We start from the raw sequence: 21238 nt of genomic DNA on the forward strand, positions 1-21238 counted from the left end.
CTGGAGTGCACATTGCTGTGAATGTGTGTATATTTTTGTCATTCTTATTAAGCAAATCACCCTGAAACACGATTTCTAAACACCCTTCCCAATATCTGTTATGTAAATCTTTATTTTTAATTTCATGCATGTGAAACTCCTCCAAACTACTTCTCTGTATAAAGTTTGCAAACTGCGCTTTGCTACACTTCCCTTCCTCCCTCGACTCCTTTGCTCTTTTTGCTCACTCCTCTCTGTCCATCCGTCTCTTCCTCCCTATCCTCGCCGACTCTCCATCTCCTCCTCAGCAGAAGAAGTGGGAAGTCTACCTGCTGGATAATCCTGCATTACATCCCTAATCCCCTCAACGTGTTCTCACACACTCACACACACACACACACACACACACACACACACACACACACACACACACACACGGTAAACAATAGATTTGGCTTTTGCAGGATTTACACACCTGCAGGTACTGCAGATTTTTTTCCTTTTCTGGAAGTAGTAAGTAATAGCAGTAGTATGTGCATTATCAAGTGACAGGTTTTCTACAATCTCCTGAAACTTATAGAAAACATTCACTGTGATTGGATGTAGAGGCGCAGTCCTTTATGACTATAAGACTGAGCCGCTGTTAGTGAAGGGTCTGCTGACACTGAGCTTATCTAAGAAGATATACGAGTGTAAATATAAGGAAAAGAAAACAGAGGTGTGCAAACACTGAGCTTTGGGAGTACGTGTGTGCGCATATGATGATCTTCTCTAGCGGGCGAGACGCAAAAAAGGTGCGATAATTGAGAGCAACGGAAAGTGGGAGCGGCATGGAGCGATGGAGACAGAGCAGCGGGCGAAAAAGAGAACAGAAAGAAGTGGGGACGCGGGGAGTGCGAACATCTCTGACGAGGGGTTCTCATTAAGAAGTGGCTGCGGGGTCCAGCCACTTGGCATTGATTTGTTTTAAAATCCAAAGCTCAGCCATCGACAGGCTCGGTGTCCTCAAGTCCCTGTCAAAGCCAACAACCACACGCATCGCACACAGGCCTGTTTAACAGCAAGTCAAACCACCAAGATATTTTTCTCTTCTATTTCTCTAAAATAACAGCCGATACTTAGAATAACACGAGAATATTTTTGAAATGACATTAATAAAATATTTAACTTGTTTCATCCATTTCGCTTTCAGAGTTAAATGAATAAATCACAAGCCCAAACCAAAAAAACCCAACAAATCCAAACTCCTCAAACACTCAAGTCTGCATCTGCTTTCACATTCTCCAGACTTTTTCTTGTGCACGAGCCTCTCAGCACGAACACGTGTGTGTCTGTGTGTGTGCTTCTCGCTGAATAGCCAGTGAATAGAGGCCATAGGCAATCAATAGCAATCTACGGCCAGCCTTCGCAATGCTAATGGAACTGTGTGGAATAGCTGGCATTTGGCCAGTGCCATCACTGAAGCATCAGTCTGAAAAGCACACGTGTGTATACACACAGAGAAAAAGGTTAGACAGACAAAAGGTGAGAGCCACAATGTGTGTCAATATGAGAGACGGCGAGAGTGAAGTAGACAGAGAGAGACACACATGCGGCGAGATGAATGTGCCGGGTCACATTGTTTAGGTGATCGAGAATGATCGATGGAATCATTTCGGTGCCCCCTTTGCCCTCCTGCACGGCCCATCTCCCCCTCATCTCCCCCTTAAGCGCTGGTCATTAGTAACACGCACACACAAACACACGCTAACACACATGCACAGACTCCTTTTCACTTTGTCATCATCCCTAAGGCAAGGTCACAGCGCACCGTCTCCTCAGCACGCGTCTTCTGTTTTGCAGTTGGAGCTACTTTCTGCTGAATTAGGATGAGAGTGGAGTTAACACTGGTAATGAAAAGAATGGAAAAAAAACTGTTATGCAACTATAGATTATGCATTGAGCTACGAAGCCACATAATGTCTTATTTGTGCAGCGCAACAGTGACATTTACAAGGCTTTTCAAAGTCGTAGTCTGCAGTTCAAAGTGAGCTGAATCTAGTGAGTAAATCCCTCCTGAGCTGTAAATATGCCTGCACTGTGACTGAGCGCAGAGAGAGAAATAAAAATTAATAAATAAATAAAGAAAACCACAACAGAGAGAAAATGGAAGCTGTGATGATGTTTTTCTGTTTAATCATCTCCTGGCGGAAGTGAGAACATTATGTCGAGTTAATTGAGGGAGAAGTGAAAAAACATTTTAGCCGAATGTGTATCACCCCCCGCCCCCAACCTCACAAAATTGATGGACGGCTAATGTACGTCTTTCGGATGAGCCATTTCGTTCTGTTCGTCAAAGTAATTCCGAAGTAATAAAACTTGGTCTGTAATTCATTACTCATTGCGTGGAGACGAGCTTAAAGTCTCCCCCTCCCTTTTTTTAAGTGATTTAAGGCACACACATAATCGATAATCTCTTTCTTAAAAATGAATGTGACAGCACTACAGTGAGGGGAAGAATATAGCACTAAAGGGAAACCTCATTTTGCACTCTCCATCAGTGCCATTTATGCATTAAGCCACTCAAGTATCCAAACACGGTACCCTCTGGCAACTGGGAAAAGAAGCACCTCAAGCTATGCCCTACACAAAACTACAGCAATGAGGACAGCTCCTCCACTAAACGTGAGCACAGAAACACCTCCCTTTCTGCGCTTGTAATACAATCCTATATTTGACCTATTCTTTTTGCACAGCCAAAATACCTGACTTTCCCCGGCAGAAGCAGGGCTCTTTGAAACTGCCGGGTGTAACGCACTAATGCATGAGCTGTTGTCCTCACCCAATCCCTTAAAATCAGCTTCACATCTGTCCCGACTTGACAGCCAGGGAAGCAGCCAGTAGCTGGCGGCGCGGCGTGACTCACAGTCTGGGGCTGGAGGAAAGGTAGTCACTCCTCCTTTTTTTCTTCTTTTTCTTCTTTTTATGGTAATAACACAGAACCTGAGGAGAGTGTTCACGAGAAAAGAGGAAGAGATGCAGGAGGGAGAACAAAAGAAGAGGTGAAGAGTTCAGGAAGCTGGAGTCAGTGCTTTGGGGAGAAGGATATTAAAGATGAAGGGAGGTGCTGAGAAGGGATACGTGGACGGGAGGTAGGAGCAGCAGCAGCAGGAGAAGCAGCAGAGGGGTGTAGATAGCAGAGAAATGCGAAACATTAGATAAGATGAGGAATGAAAAGGAGAATGGTTAGTCGGGTTTCGAGTTTACAAACAACGGCGTGATGAGTCAATGAGTCACGGCTGTCACTGCTGCAGCAGAAGGTATAATGAGGCTGTATAGATGAACGATGGCATCTCTAGGACAAAAACTCCTTTCTAGCAGAAATATGGGGATCAATTTATCACTTGAGCCTGACTGTAATTGTGACACTTTCATCTGTCTCGTAGTTAGCTTTGGCACGGATCGATCACTCAGAGCGTTAGTGTTGCATGGCTAACAAATGGCGTAACGTTGCATCCTACACAGCTGCACAGATTCAGGGATGGGATGCTTAAGGGAAAGTTAAAAAGGTGAATAAAACAAATGATGAATACCTCTAAAAAAATCGATTCTTCTGCATTAATATGGAGGAGAAAGTAAGAAAAGGGGTTTAAATTAACAGCGATGCCACGCTTTTGTTTTCTTCCTCCTTTTCTAATTTAGCTTTTGAAATGAAAGCAGAAGAGCCAGAAGAGATAAGAAAACACTGAGACAGTGTCAGGCGTGGATGGAGGGATGCTTAGAGATATGAGAGGAGTGGGATGTGTTGGGGGTACAGGTGACACACATGGCAGCGCCACATGCAGATGGTACACATGGATGAGCAGCCAGGGTAGTGAAGCGTAAAACCAGCCAGCTCACTGATCAGACACACACACACACACACACACACACACACACACACATACAAACGCACTCAAAAGCATGCTGAGAACACCAGTTAGCTTGCCAGCCCTTTACTCACCCAAATCACCACTGTGAAAATTAATACCGCCAACCGTCCATACAAAAAAACACTCACACACACACACACAAACTTTATAGCAGACACACATACAGTATACCATTCAGTAATCAATAAAAGCATTAAATATTAACATAGGAAAATGTATCTATAAAATTTGTGAGGAACCCTTTCTGAAGCATTTTACTTAAAAACTTTAAAAGTGTGTTCAATTAAAAAAAAAACTCCAGGATCCTAAAGTTTTAATATCGGCGTGTTTAAGCTTAACGATTCTTTTCGCTTTCTTTTTTTTTTTTCCTTCAAAATGGACTCGAAAAGTAAGATTGACTACCAGCTTTTCAAGACACACACACACACACACACACACACACATCCCCCAAAAAACCACACCAAAAAAACCAAAAACCAAACAGCCACATAAGCGCTTACCTGATGAGAGAGAGGTCAGACAGAGCAATACAACCTAAGCCCCACCCCCTTGCCTCAATCTTGCGATTTCAAACATGCACAAACGTGTTATACACCAGCACTGATGGCCGTGTGCACAATAAAAACATGGGGTGTTGGGGAGGACACAAGGGGCTAAAAGCAATCTTCCAACTGACCTTGAGTGGGGAGGACAAAATGCAGTGATGGAAGGAAGGGGGGGGGGGGGAGAGAAAAAAAGCCAATGCGACGAAAAGGGAGTGAAATACTTAATCTATCTCCCCTGGTGGAGGGAAACAAATGCTTTCACTGTGATTGAGGACGCATTGCCCTCACACACCAACACACACACACACACACACACACACACACACACACACACACACACACACACACACACACACACACACACACACACACGTATACGCACATTCTGGCTTAAGGAAGAACTGGATAAGAAAAGCAAGAGTGAAACTCATTTTCCTGAAGCAGAATGGGAACACAGAGAGAAGTGGAAGAGGAATTTGTTTGGGGAAGGCGGAGTAGTACAGGAGAAGGCAAAGAGGCCGAAATAGGTGGAAACATGGGGGGTGGGAGCAGACAGAGACAGATGGACGGAGTAGAGACAGGGACGGGAGAAAGGGAGATGACTGCTAGTGACCGGCCTTTGTAGAGGACTGTTGTTGCTCACTTTTGAGTCAGCTTCACTGAGGCAAAGTCTTAATGACTCATGACCCGATACTCCGCATAATCAAGCTGTGCCTGTGTGGGTCTGCGTGTGTGTGAGCGTGCGTACGAGCCACTAGTCTTGTAACAGAGAACTTTATTACCATCTGTTCCCACACATGCTTATTTGTTTAGCCCTGACATCCACGTCTTCTTCAATCGCTTTGCTATTTTTTCCTCTCCCACTCTGTGCCTCTTCCAATCACCTCTCCTTTTGTGTGTGTACCCCCCTCTTCCTCCTCCACCCCTCGCTGACTGTGTGGAGGGGTTGTGTTCCAATAAATAGCGTCCGACCCAAAAAGGAAAAAAAAAAAATCAGGGCCATTATCTCCGCGGCTTCCTAACTACCTCGCTCGTCTTGGTGACATGGAATCGCGCTCCCGCCATTTTAATCAAAGCATGTGTGTGTGCATGTCAGCCTGTCTGAATGTGTTTGTGTGTGTGTGAGTGCCTCAGTACCTGTAGAGGCCATTAGGTGGAGCTGGTGCTTGGCTGAAAGAAAGGGACAGAGGCAAGATGGATAGCTGAGCGCAACGGAAGGGAAGGCTCACACTCTTCTACCTGGTATCACAGATTTTCCTGGCAGTGTGTGTGTGTCTGCTTTTAAAGGTGTCCAAGTGTGTTGTAGGCTGGATTGCTTGTGTCCAAGGGAATCAATTATTCATGGTACAATGAGTAGTAGAAGTGTTGATTACAGACTTAAAAAAGCAAAAGCAGAAGAATAAGTAATATTATTTTTCTCTTTTTTTGTAACCTTAAATAAAAGCACAGGTGTGCCATTAACAAGCATCCAGCTAGCCCTACCTTCAAAAACTAAACAAAAAGAAACGCCTTCACTCAAGACCATATTATAAAACAGACTGTGTTTAAGGACAATACCAATATCAATTACTTTCACACGTTTACCTGTGACAGCATTTTGAGTTTTAGTTTTCGCAAATGTGCTGGAAATCAGCGAGACTCTGTGTGAAATTCCTCACAATAAGATACTGACACCTCGGATGAAACACGCAGATCTTCCCTCTGATTTGTGAAAAAAACAAAACAAAACTCACACACAAACACGCACAGCACAACACACAGACGCACATGCACCTGTGCGACCACAGATCTTGTTGGCAGTTGAGAGAAAAAGGGACGGTAGCCTGGAGGAAGGGCAGGTGTCCACAGATGGAGCTCTCTCTGTCTCTCTCTCTGTGTCACAGATGGACCCAATCACACCTATTTCTCTCTCACATGCCCTATAGCTACATAATCAGTGTGTGCGTGTGACTCTGACTTGTTTATTGTCACATAAAAAAAAAAAAGAACGAAAAAAGAGTGTATTCTGAATTAGCCTCTAAATATGCATACGTCCAGCCTACAGCAGCGAGCGAGTGTTGTTTTTTGTGGGTGAAGCAGAGGCTGAGCAACGAGGCCATGGCAGACATCTACCCCACCTATCAGTCTGCGCGTCGGTCTGCTCGGAGCCAAAGTACAACTTACGGCAAATATGCTCACAGTCGGATGTTGTCATCATCGCGGTTTAGGACAACTTTTAATTTTTTGTATATCTGGTGACAGCTGAACACGTGCGAGGTGGCCTGCGGGGGGGGGGGGGGGTTTGTCTGTCTGAGATAGCGGGGGTTCCCGCTAGCCAATGGGACCACACAATCTGTAAAGCAGGAAGTGAACCACCGATCTGTCATCTGTCTTCATAAACCCACCAGTCAGGACCCTCCTAATTAGTCACCATAGAAACCATGGCTAATTCCCCGGTCTGCCATGCCAATCACGTCCTGTCTGTGGCAGCAATCAGAAAGGCACATTTATCCACCACTGGGCCGGATCCCTGTAACAGAGTGTGTGTGTGTGTTTGGTGGGTGGCTTTGTGTGCATGTGTATGCGTGTGGGCGGTTCAGGGAGTTTGTATGAGCTTGTCAAAGGCTTGTATTTCCTTAGACAATGTTGCCTTTATCTTAAAAAAAAAAACCCACACGCACACACATGCGCACACATTATGGCTGTCTAGCTTGTAAATTCATAATGTTTGTTCAGATAGGAGGCAGATGTGTCAGAGCTGCTGAGAGGGGTGTGTGCCACGTTGTGATTTTCTGTGGGAACTGTTTGATTAGCCTGACGAGTGCTAGCAATCCCCACACACCCACAAAGCAATCAAACAACTATTATATGGCTCGCACACAAACACAAACACGTACATGGATACAGACGTAGAGATGTGCCGCAGACGTGCTTAACCTTTCCCTCGGAGGTCAAACTGTTTGGTCAAATAACACCGCCACGCTAAAGATGACCCCTGCGGGTCCGTTCACACGTGGGAGTTGAGACTCATCAAGCCAGTTGGATTTTTTTTTTTAAATAAATGAAACCCACATCTAAATAGTCAATCAATTGATCAACAGCGGAATAGAAAGGCAAATAGCTCGAAATAACCTTGTAAATATTGAAGAACACACCGATGAATACATTATAGATCGACGTGGAGGCGGTGGAGAGGGGGGACAACCTGTCCCACATTTCTCCCCATCAGCTGCCTGTCAATCACTGCAATCGCCGTCAATTGGAACGTGCTCACCAGAAGGCTGGGGTGGCTGACACACAAAGATGCTCTTACATCCAACTTCAAATCAATAAAAAAAAAACCCCACTCGGAATCGCATCCGAACGGCGCATGCTGGCATTCACGGATGCCAATCATAACTTCAAGGGCACATCAAAGCCAGGTTCTATTCAGATGTATGCCCTTTGATCACCACCACTGCCTCCACCGTGCATGCACATTCTCGCACTTCGCCATATGTATATATATAACCTGTGATATAACGACAAGTCATTAAAATTAAACATGTGCAGGCTGGGAAAAAAAACATAAATAATTCAAGATCCGTGTGTGTTCATCCACAGCAGACGAATTACAGGGGTTTGCGTAGAGTGAAGTTCGAGCGTGGCTCTATTGTTCCCGCTGTCTGCAAAGAACACAGCACCATGCCATCTGACCGCTGTAGTGACAAAGAAGTATCCGAGAGTCCTACCTGTCTCGTGAGAGAGGGTCTTGGTCCTTCCTGTGTTGCCTGCGTGATGCATCGCTCCGTACTTGTCGCTCTTTCTCATTAACCCTCTACCCTTATCTCCTCTCCTCCACGCTCCACTGCTCTCTGTTCCCTTAAGAGTCCTCTTTTCTTGATTCTCAATCTTTTGCACTTTGTTTTCTCCCTCTTATCAAAGTCCTCGCTGTCTGTTGCCTCTGCCTCACTGTTCTTCTTCTTCACTCTTGATTTCCCTCCCTTCTCCTCTCTCTGCCTATTTCAGTGAGCTCTGTGAAGCACAATCCGCTAGCTGAGTGCTGGAGCACCGCGCAGGAGCAGAGAGAGAGAGAGAAAGAGACACAGAGCAGAACGAAGAGCTACGAGCACACGCACGCACACACACACACACACATACATGCGCGTGCTCGCACACACACTTGCGCTATGTGGATCAACACACTTGCGCACGTGTAGCTGTTGCTCTGCAGAGATGAACGGCACAACACCAAAACACCGGGGGGGAAAAAAATGATGAGCGCAATGCCCTGCACTGCTCTCCCTGCTTTTCCAGGAGACTGCAGGTCTTTTTTGTCTCCCCTCCTGCTTCTAGTCCTCAGTCCTTTTTTTTGCTCAATCCGTCACAGATCAAGGCCAACTCGGGCACAGGGGAATGGATGGATGAGAAAACACTGAGAGTGAGAGCGCCTTTCAGCCTGTGGCAGGCAGCGCAGAAGACAAGGAGAGATGTGGCTGTGGCTCCATCCTCCATCTGCCCACAGCTGAGACTGAGAGCAGACTCAACACACACACGCACACACACCAGCTCCCTTGCCCTCTCTCTCTCTCGCTCGCTCTCTCTCCCTCGCTCTCCCAGCAGCGATGCACCAGCGAGATGGAGGGGGAGGAAGGATGACGGCGAGAACTAACGAATGAGCCGAAGGAGAAAGAGAAAAGGGGTTGGGGTGAGACAGTGAAAGAGGGATGGTGTAGTGGTAGAAAGGAGGAGGAGGAGTAGGAGGTGGCAACGAGGGCGGCAACACGCAATGGAGCCCACGAGCGCTAGAGAGAAAAAGAGTGACAGAATCATGGGAATGTGACAAAGCATGCACATTAGAGGGGAGGGGAAAGGATAGAACGGTTACGAGGAAAATACAAGGGAGTGGAAGTGGAGAGAGGAGAGATGGAAAGGTAGGAGAACAGGGGTGAGGTTAAAAGGAGAAAAGACGAGGCAGCAAAGCAGAGACGTGGAGCAGGACGGGGGGGAGGAAGGGCAGAGGACACTGCGGCGCTGAAGCCGGTAATATGTCAGATCTCACATGGGCACGCTCACATCCACACCGTGTGCCTAAAAAGGAACGATACAATGTCAACGCAGGACGATGGCAGCCTGTGAAACAACAATTTTTAAACCTCACAAGATAAAATAAAAAAGTACTGGTACTTTTCATTTTTCTTTAAAATAAAAAATCATAAATTATTTGTTCAGTGACAGACAATGATAAACAGAACCTCGCACATCAAGCTTGTCAGACAAATCTTCGAAAATACAAAACTGTACTTTCTATCTCCATAAATGGACTCCGGCCAAAGTCTCAGGTGGGAGGTTACCAGGTGAGTGAAGGTCCTCGCACTGCCCAGCAGAGGGCACACATCTAGTCAAATGTCAACCACAAAAAGAAAAAACAAAAGGCTGAGGCCAACCAACTCATCATGTTTTTACAATATTAGCATAACCCCACATGATTAAACACATTAATCAACATTCAGTATGCATCCAGGCACATCATTTAAGACACTTATCAGACATTATGCAGCGATGCATCTTCAAAGCTGCTCATCAGATATTTCAACGCTACTACGAAAGATATATAAGCTAGTCATTGGTAAGCCAGTCTGTGCGTTCCTCTGTTTTTGCACGCTGGAGAACCAATGTGGAAGGTAAACTTTGCTATAAGTCGGACAACAAGGATGCCGCTCAAAAAGAAGTGGATGCTTATTAAACAGATACAGTCTTGCATGCGGTGAGGAGCAGGTATGAAGCTGCTACACAGGCAAAGAATCCGGTGTGTGTAGTAATGAAGAGACAGGGACGAGATGAGCAGGTATGACCCATAAGGCTCTACTCCAGGGGACCTCTGTCAGCCCCATTTTCTATTTCTTCATGCAACATTCTCACACGCCATTCATCATCCTCAACGAGTCACGTCGTGACTTGTGCACAATGTGCCGCTGCGGCACCCTGGCGTGCGCACACTCCGGTTGATATGTGGGGGCATGTACACACATGCTCGCACATGTGTATGCGGAGACTATGAGCCGCGCGCACGCGTGCAGGTACTCTCCCTCGGCACCCACGCTAGCAGGTGCTGAGAGTCGATTTACGGCGGGAAAAGGAAGGGGTGGCGATTGGGGTGGCGGCGGAAGAGGGTAGAAGGGAGGGGTATGGGGGAGGGGGGGGGGGTTGTGGTTATGACTTCATCATATTAAAGTTGAGAGCGCAGCCTGGGTAGAATCGGAGGGGGTGCAGGAGGAGATGCTGGATTTTTAGATGAGGTTCACGTCGATTTGTCATGATAAAGAAAAAAAAACATCTGAGAGAGAAACAAATTGCTTTTTTGACAACACCTTGTAATACTCCATCATGCACACACACACACACACACACACACACACACACACACACACACACACACACACACACACACACCCCTGCGCATATACACATGTTCGTATACACGCGCGCAAACACAAAGCAATGCATTTTCCTCAAGCTGGCTATTTATCAATGCCATTCAGCATCATTATACCTGGCATATCTGTATAACCATATATATCAGGTGTATACATGTATGAGAGCTACACACACAATTTCCCCACTCAGTGTGAAGTGCTCACTGGAGAGGCCGTTCAACCTGTAGTTGAAGTATAGAGGACACAAGGCTGTGCGGAGAGGATGTAAAGAGAAGCAGACGTATGTGTTAAAGAAAAGAATATGCAAAGGTCACACAGGCAAAGGTGAGCAAGGCTCATGTAACTGCATGAGCTGAAGCGAAACCTATGCAGCCTTTATGCAGATTTATATTCCTTCTTTCCTTTTCTTCATCTCACTATTACACTCACAGGTTAATACGGGGTTTCTAGAGCTCAAACAAGGCAGTCTAAATGGAAACCTGTCAATTTATATATTCCTAGCAGGTCATTGAGTACTTTTTTCCCCTTTTCGTGCTCTCTATTCAACACTTAGTTTCTTTCTTCCCTCAGTGACACTTTTTGTTCTTTCTTCCTTACTTTGCTACCATCCACCTACCTTCTCGTTTCACCCACTACTACCCGCCTCATGAACTGAAACACCAGGGGATAGTGGGTGAAGAGGAGGGGAGAGGGCAGGTCTGCTGTAAGGTGCCCCATGGGTTGAACATGGTCATTTGTCATGAGGCTGAAAGCTTAAGAAAAGACTAGTTAACCTTTACAGCTGATTCCCGTGAGACGGGAAAGAACACAGCCAGGCAAAACACCTCCAGGAGAAGGCGGAGCGTACATGCATGTGTATACACACGCACACACACACGTGCACACACGCATGCATGAATGGCGCTTGCGGCATAGCCTCCAGAAATCGATATCTACGGGAAGCAAGAGAGGTTACCGTTTTTACACCACCACACCACCCTCCCCGACTCGCTTTTCCCTCGGCATAAAGACTCAGTGTCTCCGTGGTCCTTTTCCTTCCTCTTTCATCCCACCACCCCCCCAATCCTTCTCATCCCCACACCCTGCCAGAGTAATTAATCACCTTGTGCTAATGAGCTATTAACTAATGACAGATTGACATGTCGCTGCCTGTGTGCGCATGTCTGAGTGTGTCTGTGGAGGCATGTGTGAGTGTTGCCAGAGCCACCCTCGGCACACTAATGTGATTAATAAGGTTAAGCTCTTATTACTGAGGGAGCAACAAAAAAAGGAGTACACACACATACACACACATGCACCGGTGCACACAAAGGCCAACATGCATGCACAAAAATACAAAAGTGACAAATTTCTTTCATGCACAGGGCAAAGAATGACTAGTGTCAGGCTGCTTCAAAGTATAAATAAAACTAGGGCACAGAAGAAAAGAAAAGACATCGAACGCTACCTTTCACCATATATTCTCATTACCCAGAGGCTGACTCTGCTATACACTATCACATCTCGGGGAAAAAGAGGGAAGCATTCCAGTAAAGCACTTCACTACAATTGAGTTACAACTGCCTAAAAAAAAAGAAAGAAAAAAAAACCCCATAAAAAAACCTACAAGTCTTCTTGTGACTTTGTCAACATTTTCAGTCACTTGTCAACATTTTTACAACGATTCAGTCGACCACTCATAGGTGCCCAATTGTTGGTTTGCTGCTGCTGACACATACCAACACAGGCACACATGCCTCCTATCACCTTAAGCCTGGTTTCAGCACCACAGACAGCTACACAAAGGAGGCGCTTTATGAACACATTTCAAGAGTCCCTGAAACAGCGTCCTTGTTTTGGTGCACAGCGAGAGACTCCTTCTTTGTAATAACACTCACATCCTAATATGTGTACCGAACGCACCGAACAATTACCGTGCCAAACAGACACACTATATCAAACCGTAACGCAAATAGGAAGGTATTGCTTGAGACAGGCAGTTACGCCTGAAGAAGTCACTACCTGGAGTCTGTTTAATCGGATGTATTGGACTGTAATGTCTCTCCACTCCAATTCTAAGAGAAATGTAGTTACAGCAAGATCATTTGATACTCAAGAGGATCCTTGCACTACATAATAGCGAGTCTAACTCAGCTACATGTGAGTGCATAGCATGTAAGCGCGTATGTGCGTGTGGCAGCACATGTACTGTACTGTATGTGTGTCTGTGACCTAACAGTGCGTCCCCCTGGAGAAGTTTTGGCGCATACCAAGACTCATTTGCATTCTCGCAGCTCTCTCATTTTTTTCCGTTGCTTTAGAAGTGAACAGCTGCTTAATGGTCATAGCTCTTCAGAGACGGGACATTGGGAAGCGCAGAGGGGGTTAGCCAGGGTTTCTGCGCTGCCAAACGCACAACTACACGGGGTGGAGACACACACAAAGGCACACACACGTGCGCGCTTGGAGCACACACCAGGTAAATCCTGGTTTAGCTATGGCTTTGAGAGTGAGATGTGACCATTTAGCAGATGTTTTCCTTCCCAATAGTGACTTTGGAGGCTTTCCACACTGTTGAATTTAACTACAATGGAAGACAAACCAAGATGCACGCGCATTACACTTGAGCTGATGTGACAACAACAGAGAGAAATTCTTTGCTCAGTATGGCTAAAACAACACTGGTACGTGTATGTTAACAGTAAGCGCCGAGCTGGTATAGCTGCATGTTCCAAGCAAGTGATAGCAGGATAATACCTTTTCTGTAATCCACTGAAATCACTTAAATCTGGATTTTTATTGGATGGATGGCTGGACGGTGCAGTGGAGGATGGTTGTAAAACCTGATTTAAAAAGCAAAAGAGGGGATTGTCAGTGGATGTTTTTAGGGGGACGAGGGGAGGTTGAGTGCTTTCTCTATTTTTTTTTTTCCGTGGCGCACGCAAACTTAAACCCCGTGCCACAGACACAGTGACACACATTCGAGCAAGACTACATGAGATGGCCTTCATCTCCATGCGCATTTGACTGCTTCGCTTGCCGACACACACACATGGGTTGTGTTTCATGAGATGCCAAAAGAAGGGATTTGGTGAAGTGAGAGAAGGTTATCACCTCACAGCTGGAAGTGCGGAGAGCCGTTCTGGTTCCACGGCGCTCTTCTCAGTGGGAAGCCTTGTGTTTTGACCTTTACGTGTTAGAAATTACTCAAAAATTGTCAATGAAGCATACCAATATATAAAAAAAGGCAAATGAATGATTGGGTTGGCAGGGTTATTGTCCTCACAGATCATAATTTAGTTACCGGACCTAAAAATAAATCCAAGAACAAAATGTTGAAATATATTTGATCTAATATTACAAAATGAAAGGTAGCTGTTTTGTCTTAATTGAGACAAAAACAACAGGAACTTGTTGAGGATGATAAATGCAAAATATGTCTATTTTTAAAATGACCACCTCCTGGCAAATCCATATTCAGTTCAGTTTTATTTATATGGCCCCAAATTACAACAACAGTCACCTCGAGGTGCTTTATTTTGTGAGCTAAAGGCTGCATAATAACAGAGATAATACCCCATCAATCAGATGACTACCTATGAGCAAGCATTTGGTGAGAGTGGGGAGGAAAAATCTCCCTTTTAACAGGAATTCTCCTGCCGAAACAGATCCAGAGACGCGAGGCTCTCTGTTGTGAATGGTTGGGGTGAGGTGGGAAAGACAGGACAAAAGACACATTGCGGAGGAAAATGTATTCATCACTAATGATTAAATGTAAAGTGATGTATAAACACAGAGAGTGAAAAGAGGTGAGTGAAGAAGAAACACTCAGTGCATCATTCGAATTCCACAGCAGCCTAGGCCTATTGCAAAGTAACTAAGGGAAGGTTCAGGGTCACCCGATCAAGCTTTAACTGTAAGGTTTGTCAAAAAGGAAAGTTTTGAGTCGAATCTTAAAAGTAGATTGTGTCTTTGAAGACTAACTGACCTTCCTGGCCCTAACATACCAGACATGGTCCCAGTGAAAGCCAAATATTAATTACTTAAAATATGGTAAAATAAAAATGTATTTAAACATGCTGAGTTTTTGTTACTTGTACAGACTTTTTTCTTTTTAAAACAATCCCCCCAAACTCCAAGTATGTCTATTTGAATTGCTTTTAAAGTGGTATTAAAAGACTTTTCTTTTAATATATTTTTTAATCGTTTTGCAGATCTTTCACAAAGTCAGTACATTATCTATATCTATATAGACAGTATGATTGGTATAATAAAAATATTTGGTTGGCAGGTGTTCTGTCTGTAACCACACTGCCATTATTAGCACATCTGTTGCCCATCTGTTCCTCCTGCTATTATCCGGTGCTACTTGGGACTAAATAGAAAGACTAGCTAGTATGTAAAGTATATGATTTATTATTGGACTAAAAGTTTGAGCAAAAACTTAACAGGTAACTAAAAGTAATTGATAGGCAGAAGAAAATAAGCAAATGTAATGTGATGGTCAAAAAGCGAATGAATGGTTCAATTTCCCTGCTAAAAGTGTGATCGCCAGTTTAAAAGGAAACCAATAAAATACAATAGATGGCTAACATGATTTGATTTTATTCTAAGGAATTAAAGTGCTTACAATACATGGGTAAGACTGGTATTGGCTGAATGGCTACAAAGTAGGCTAATAGGACAATTTAAGAACAAAATAAGATCTAGTTAGAATGAATTCAAACTGAACTCATCTGAGCATGAAAGGATTTAATGAAGATGTTTTTTTGGGTCTACCTGACTGGTCTGTGTTGTTTGTCAGATGTAAAAAAAAAGAAAGAAAAAAGTTGATAAGATATGTAATAAAAAACTCACCAAAACACAAGTGAGCTTGTTTGTCTCCTTGTTTAAAGGTAATTTTGTAGATACAATCTAGCTTTATTTTTCATCATTCATAACAATTCAGTTATTCTTGGCATTATTCTTTCTCTGACTTAAGCTTGTAAGGCAACATTTCTTTCGGGAAGTATCAATCCAGCCTCTTTCTCTGTGACTCACAAACAGGTAGAGATGTCTTAATCTGTGAGTAGCTCCTTAAAATAATCTAATGACCACCAACTTTTCTTCATTTCCTAGCCGCTATTATAACACACCGGCTTTAGCTTGTTGGTTGCACAGACTGTGATAAATGACTGGTTTCCTTGAGATGGATTGGAATATCTGTCAAGGTCTGCAATGTCTTTAGATTTTCATTTGTTTTTCTTCTTGTGTTTTTGCCTTCTACCCGTCCCCGTGTCTCCCCTCACTGCATTTTCTCTGCTTGCCTGTGTGTTTCATGTCCTCTTTTCTGTGGCTTCCCATTGTATTTTGAAGGTTATGTCCTGGCACGGCTTGCTGTTTCTACTTCCCGTGTTTGTTCTTTTTCTGCCCTCATTATTGTTTAATTTGGCTTACCAATGCCTTATTACCACTCTGAATATTTCAACAGTCACTTTGTCAAGTTATCAGCCTCTCCTCCTGCATCTTCCCTCATGTCTCATGAGTTTGTTTTTCCTATCATCTTTTTGGCTTTCCAGTACTTTTCCCGTTGGGCTTTTTAAAAATTCATTTTTATTTAGTTTTTGCTAGTCTTTTTTTACATTTCTTTTTTCTTGCAAACTACCTATCTGCTTCTTCGATAACATGCGCTTGACTGTTCAAGAACTCTCCCTTAAAATAAAAACAACAAAATCTCCTTCATGGGCTCAGCGTGACAATTTTCTCCTGATCTAAACATACAGCACCATGTTCAAAATAACAGCGGATGGATGAATGGAGTCAGACAGGGCCATTATGAGGATGCTTTTAAGTAGTTTCTGTTTGTCAATTTATTTTAAACAAAGTGGAATACTATGTTCTTCTTCTTCTGTTATTGAGTCTGGCTGTGCATTTGCGGTCACTGTCATGAAGTGCAGAATAAATTCTACACCGAACAGATGCCTCTGCAATGCTTCAAGGATCTAAAATATTTATACAAGGCCATACATTAATGCAAAAGAACAAAAACCAAATAAAAAATGAAAACAAAACCCCCACATATATCAAGTATATCTGATGAAGAGTTACAAGAATTTGTAGGATCCAAACAAAACAAGGGAGGGAGACAGGACAGCTCTAACATAGAGACAAATGACCTCCTAGCATCACGAACAGGGTGGGTATGAGCAGTACCGGGTTAAAAAAAAAAAATCAAAGTCTGTATCCAATGAATACAGAAGGCAAAATACACAAAGGTAGATGGTGAGAGCTAGACCAAACACAAGGATTGATGGCCTTGTAATTTCTTCTATTCTGCCTGCTAAAGATGATGAATCCCTCCACGAGGAATTTAATCAAACTCCAACAGTGTACACAGGTAGTGCTACAGCTAACCTTTCATGGTTAAGTAAACAGCGCGGTACAAACAAATACAAAGCTTACGCGTAACCTTATATGTGACGTGAAATAAAAATACACATAAATTCTCAAATTCTGGCCTCGATTCAAAGTCACGTTATCCAGCCATAAACAAACACTACAGTCCAGAATGCATGTGTGCATTTTCCTGCTGGAAAGTGTGTGTACGTGCCCTGTATTGGCTCTTTACTGTGTAGACTGAAGAGATTACAATACCCAAGCCTCATGGATCAATACTCACAAGCTATGGACATATGAATTGCTTGTGGCAATGTAAGGAAGACCACAAAACTTGTGCAAGGAAGAATAAACCTTGGGGGAGCGGAGGGGCGACGTAACACTGTGTGTGTGTGTGTGTGTGTGTGTGTGAGCTTGTTGCCAGAGTCAGCTGTGCATGCTTAAATAGTTATTGTTAGTCAATAAGCAATTTCTGTGTGAGAGGCTTCAATATACAGCCTATTAATTCAATTACAGCAGTCGGCCTTGACTCAACAGTAAAATATGCAGAAAAACAGAGAGTTGCAGAATGGAGCGAAAGCAAGAAAAGGGGGTAAGAGGAGAGAAGAAGCAGGTGAGTTTGGGGGTTTCTGTCATTATGATGGATAGATCAAGCGAACAGGGGCTCCCACAAGGAGGGATATAAAAATAGGCGAGCACCTCTCTCTTGCCAGCGCTCCACTCTGCCCATTTATCGAATCACAAGTCTCCTCGTTCTGGGATTCCCTTTCTTTTCACCTCCGACTGCCGTGGCCTTGCGCTTCCCCTCTCAAAACCATTCTTCTTCACTGGTTTCTCCCAGCATCCTCCTCCCCTCCTTCCTTCTCCGTGCTCATTGATGTGACTGCTTACCCCCACATCCAGCACAGACAAAACACAAAACCAATCCATCCCACTGGGTTTCTTCTTCATTACACTCAGCCAGAAAGGTTTTTTTTTTTTACTGATCCCAGATGACACACTAATTCAGTACCCAGAATTTTTTCCCCTTCTTCTTTTTTTTTTTCTTATGAAAAACCTATATTTACACCCAGGGATTGCTTAGAGACTCTTCTGTCCTTTTATCTCAGTTGCCTTTCCCTGCTTTGTATTCATGCTGCTATACAGATTCAACACATTCAAACTAGTGGTCTATGAGGGATACTAATGGAAGTCATTCAGAGCACCACTTATTATCCTGTGTGTCTCAAATGCTCAACAAACCAAACAGCGCTGAGACCACTAAGGAAAGAATAGAAACAGTCCTCTGCTGCTTCCCCCCCAAGTTTTCATCCAAGTCTCACTTCCATTCTTCTTCTGTCCTCCCCAATCTCTATCACTTTCTCACTCATTAACCACACCCCCACTGCCATCCCTCCATTCCTCTTCCTCGCTCTCTGGAGAGGAAAAACAAACAGCTGTCAGGGTCAGGCTCGCAGATGAATTCCAAATGACTTTGAAGGGCAGAGGGGCCGACCAACTTTCTCTAGAGGAGAAGCTGGTTACAAACATGCACGCAAACAGCATAGAATAAATATGGTCCATTCATCGAATCCCCCACCCCCAATACCACACTCACAGAAGCAGAGTGCTGCTACTCCTTGAATCAATACTGTGTCTTAAGTCGGCCTGCTGTCAAGGTAAAGGGAGCTTGTGTGTGTAAAATGGATCTTTGGGTGGTTACACACACACAAACACACACATGTGCTGAAGTGTGTCAGTGAGAGTGTGTACACAAATGGCCAAAGCTTGCTCCCATGTGATGACACAGATATTGTAAATCTCGATAAACATAGAGGCATTGAGCACAGGTTTGCTCACTTCCTCTTTGATTTATTTCACAAGTCCTCCTTCAAACTTTCTAAAGACGCAAGAAGTCAATGTCTCCTTCACCGGCTTGCCACCCATGGCTCCATTTGCAGCTCTCGCTGGGTCAAGATGAGCCGATGAATCATTTTTCATCTTATCAATCATATCTATGCGGTACCTCTCCATCTTGTCTGTTGAGTCCACTCTCTATCACTGTCTGTTACCATTCATCCATCATGAATAAAGGAGACCTTTGAATTATTCAGTGGTGCTAGGCAAAGGTTTAATCAAGGCATTAGCTCCATTCTTAATTCTTTCATGATGTTTTTTCACTGGTAGCATCCTCTGAAGGACCTCAAAGGTCGCAGGCCCCGGGATTCTGTTTGCTTGACCAGGATCAAGGAAAACATGGTTACTTTTTTCCTTGATCTATACCCTGGTCACACTGACTGATTACAACAAAACAAAAGTTAATAAACAGAGTTATATGGACAGATATGTCCATATAACCCTTTGATCCACAAGGGGTCCAGTCATTTTCAAGACTCTATGTAAGACTGCTGCTCCTCCCTGAGTCTGGTCCTGCTGGAGGTTTCTTCCTGTTAAAAGTGAGTTTTTCATTTCTACTGTCGCCACGTTCTTGCTTAGAGTGGGTTATCTGATTGTTGAAGTAATCTAAAACCCACTATACCCAATTTTACCTAAACCAAACAACTTTTTCCAAAAGTCAAATGTGTCATGTTAGGAAGAGTGACCATGTAAAACCAACTCAAAACATTTACTGCAGCTTGTTTGATCAAACTACTAGAAAGGATAGTGTTAGTTTAAACTGACTGTACCAGCTGCATGTTGCCTTGTTATGGGTGCATCTGAAATTATTATTATTATTTTATTTCTTACCCATCTGTATATATTGAATAAGAGCCTCACTACAATGCAATGTATGTATGTCAAAGGAGCTTGCAAAGAAAAGCGTCTGGACTTCTTTAAGTTACTTGAAGACGTTTCACCTCTCATCCGAGAGGCTTCTTCAGTTCTGAGGTCAAATGGTGGAGAGTCCCAGATATAACCCTAGTGGGAGTGTCCCCCCACAGAGGGACAAAAGGACCCCCTGATGATCCTCTAATCGCCTGAGCCAAGGTGTGGAACTGGGTGTGGGTCCCAATCAGCCAGAGTTTCGGGTGATTTCATTGTGAAACCTGGCCCCACCTTATCATGCGAATTCCTGAGGTCAGATGGCCCAGGGTGTGAGTGGGCCTTAAGGCGTCTGGGAAGGGATCTCAAAACTGGATTATAGATGGCAGAGAGTTGGTGTCGTAAACCACCGCCTCTGTTCAAAGATGGTCGCTCACAGTGGACATAGATGGCTTCTTTCACTCCTCTTTCAAACCATCTGTCCTCTCTGTCCAAAATGTGAACATTGGCATCCTCGAAAGAGTGTCCTTTATCCTTAAGATGCAGATGGACAGCTGAATCTTGTCCTGTGGAGGTGGCTCTTCTGTGTTGTGCCATGCGCTTGTGAAGTGGCTGTTTGGTCTCTCCAATGTAGAGGTCTGGGCATTCCTCGCTGCACTGTACGGCATACACCACATTGTTAAGTCTGTGTTTTGGCGTTTTGTCTTTCGGGTGAACCAGTTTTTGTCTGAGTGTGTTGCTGGGTCTGAAGTACACCGGGATGTCATGCTTGGAGAAAACCCTCCTGAGTTTCTCTGATACACCGGCTACATAGGGGATGACAATGTTGTTGCGCCTGTCCTTCTTATCCTCCCTCGCTGGTGTCTGATCTTCTTTTCTGTGCCTCTTTGCTGACTTTAAGAACGCCCATTTAGGATAGCCGCACGTTTTGAGTGCTTCCTTTACATGTGTGTGTTCCTTCTTTTTCCCTTCAGGCTTAGAGGGAACATGTTCTGCCCGGTGGTGTAGGGTCCTAATTACTCCAAGTTTGTGTTCCAGAGGGTGATGGGAGTCAAACAGGAGGTACTGGTCTGTGTGTGTGGGCTTCCGGTAAACTTCGATGTTGAGGTTGCCATTCTCTTCAATGTGCACAGCGCAGTCCAGGAAAGGCAAACAGTCATCCTTCGTGTCTTCCCTGGTGAACTTGATGTTTTTATCCACAGCGTTGATGTGCGCAGTGAAGGATTCCACTTCTTGTGTCTTGATTTTGACCCAGGTGTCGTCTACATATCTGTACCAGTGGCTGGGTACTCTTCCTTTGAAAGAGCCAAGA

The 21238-nt window shown here is 44.2% G+C and overlaps 1 protein-coding gene and 1 long non-coding RNA gene across 16 annotated transcripts in view; one reads left to right on the top strand and one right to left on the bottom strand.

The window, feature by feature from the left end:
* Positions 1–21238, bottom strand: part of tenm2a (teneurin transmembrane protein 2a) — a 232015-nt gene that overhangs the window by 108616 nt on the left and 102161 nt on the right. For 2 of the 15 annotated variants that reach the window (XM_085131749.1, XM_085131748.1), the window contains exon 1: positions 8146–19962. The exons of the other annotated variants lie outside the window; for them this stretch is intronic. In XM_085131749.1, the coding sequence (XP_084987875.1) occupies positions 8146–8224 (79 nt within the window). In that variant the 5' untranslated portion in view covers positions 8225–19962. Of the gene's footprint in view, positions 1–8145; positions 19963–21238 lie in introns of those variants that run through there. 15 annotated transcript variants of the gene reach the window in all.
* LOC146524308 (uncharacterized) overlaps positions 1–21238 on the top strand; it is a 132264-nt gene that overhangs the window by 5000 nt on the left and 106026 nt on the right. The gene's annotated exons all lie outside the window — the stretch shown is intronic.

The sequence above is a fragment of the Neolamprologus multifasciatus genome, chromosome 2 (assembly GCF_963576455.1).
Source record: "Neolamprologus multifasciatus chromosome 2, fNeoMul1.2, whole genome shotgun sequence".
NCBI classification, from domain to species: domain Eukaryota; kingdom Metazoa; phylum Chordata; class Actinopteri; order Cichliformes; family Cichlidae; genus Neolamprologus; species Neolamprologus multifasciatus.